The 2,013-nt window shown below is 38.9% G+C and overlaps 1 protein-coding gene across 1 annotated transcript; it reads right to left on the bottom strand.

Moving 5' to 3' along the window:
- Window positions 1–448: 448 nt before the first annotated feature.
- On the bottom strand, window positions 449–1,800 carry LOC145156845 (methylesterase 10-like). Its single transcript, XM_079076070.1, has 3 exons — window positions 1,341–1,800; window positions 1,135–1,263; window positions 449–1,047 (listed from the first exon to the last, which is right to left on the bottom strand). The coding sequence occupies exons 1-3, from the start codon at window positions 1,713–1,715 to the stop codon at window positions 766–768; spliced, it is 786 nt and encodes a 261-aa protein (XP_078932196.1). The 5' UTR covers window positions 1,716–1,800; the 3' UTR covers window positions 449–765.
- Between the last annotated feature and the right edge of the window lie 213 nt (window positions 1,801–2,013).

The following is a 2,013-nucleotide window of genomic DNA, read 5'->3' as shown; positions in this document are numbered from 1 at the left end:
GAAAATTCAATTTCTTGAGGGTGATTATGGTAAAACTAACGAAACTCGTTAGTTTTGGTAACCCTAAATCTTCATTAGATCCAGATTATCCTGACTTGCTTCCAAAACAACTAATGACTGTCCAACCCTAATGAAACCCTAATCTCGTTTAATATATAAACGGTTCTTCCTTATCAGAAGTAGGTCACGATCATTAGCTCTCGTTTTCATCAAACACTCACAGAATCTCTCTAGCAAATTGGCTTACGATTTCTGTGCCTAGAATCGTAAGTGTCCACTTGGATTATCCTAGGCTGAATTTCTTGCAACCCAGGAATAGGGTATAAATATCAGTTCGGAAAGTATTGTCACGATCCAAGTTGGTATCCAGATCTTTACCACAAACCCTATAATTTCCTATATCCAAAACAGCTTTACATATATGAAAAAAAGTACTAAGTTGATATGACACTAGGATTCATACAAAGGTGCCACCGACAAGCTTACAAATAAACAGAAAGTGTTGACAAAGCTACCATGAATTAAGCTAACAATGATCATATGAGTTGGCACAAATCTTAAATAACATCACATCACCACTATTCCAAAATGTGTATATTTTGTGATTCACCTTTGATAAACATTTATTATTGACAAGAAACTTTTTTGGCCATCTGGACTCACAGCCACTCCCAACTCCCTCCAGCTCAGCCAATTCCTTACCACAAACCCTTGCTATGCCTCTTTGCCATCCACTCATTCAAGCCTTATATATAAGCACGAAATTTATGGGTATGTATTAGCAATTTCTTGTAAATAGAGGGCTAAATCATTCGGTTTTGATAACATGATCATATGACCAGCTTCAGGAAAGTATTTTACTTCATCTGGGGGGCTGTCTTCAACGACGAATTTTTGAAATTCTTCATCCATCACCTGGTCTTTCTCGCATATTACATAAACCCTCTTAATCGATCCATATTTGTTTATGGTGAGAATAGAATCCTCGCTCATGTCCTCCAAGAATAACCTACTCGGTCGTATCAACATCTTTGCCAATGCTAAATCCTACACCAAATTATCACATGAAAACTAAGATTGTGATACAACTGATCATATATATATGCATCAGTGCACGTCAAGATTAGGACGTACCTCCGATTGGCAACTCCGGTACATCATGGTGGCTAGGTAATCGCATCCTAGTTCCGCCGACACTGGCAACCCATCTTTGAACGTGAACCGACAATCCATATAAGTCTCCGGCTTCAAATTCTTGAAGTACTAAAAAAACACATGAAAAACTATGAGAGATAGAGGGGGGGAGAGCTAAAAAGAAACGATCGTGTGTTTATTTATACCTGGTTCATCTGGAGTGCTGGTGGATCCCTGCAATTGGGCATGTAAGCGGTGATGAAAATGGCAGCTGACACAATGTGTGAAAACTTCTCCATGGCGACGGAGATAGGAAGTCCACCAAAGCTGTGCCCAACTAACACCACCCTTTCATCGCCAGATAGCGACTCCATAAACTGAATCAGTGGTTGTACATAATCGGAGAAGGTGGCTATTTCCTCAAGTCGACTTGGGTGCACCCCAGAACCACCAAGGTCCACCGCCGTCACACGGTGGCCGGCAGATTGCAGGTTGCTCACGACCTTGTACCAGCACCATGCTCCGTGGGATAGGCCATGAACCAGTACGAAGTGCTTCGGTGAAGTGGTGGTGCTCGGCATATTCTCGACGAGATAGGAGTTTTCTTTTCTGGATGTTTATAGTTTTTGTAAAATTAATGTGTTGAAATTTATATTCAATCAAGAGTACAATCCCTGTACACAAAAATTAAACTCATCCCCTTATTGCATCAACCATCCTCAAATTTAATCCCCTACCAATAATGACATTAATTAACATTCAGTCACAATTTTAATTTTGTAAATTTAATTATAAATTATATTTTATAGTTATTGTGTAAAATAATAAATTTTTTTTGAACCGGCAAATATATCATATAATCTACTCCTAAACTAACAC

This window comes from Lactuca virosa, chromosome 2 (genome assembly GCF_052849685.1).
Source record: "Lactuca virosa cultivar CGN04683 chromosome 2, Lactuca_virosa_CGN04683_v6, whole genome shotgun sequence".
Taxonomy (NCBI): Eukaryota; Viridiplantae; Streptophyta; class Magnoliopsida; order Asterales; family Asteraceae; genus Lactuca; species Lactuca virosa.
Note: the sequence above shows the minus strand (reverse complement) of the source record. Positions and strands in the feature narration are given on the sequence as shown.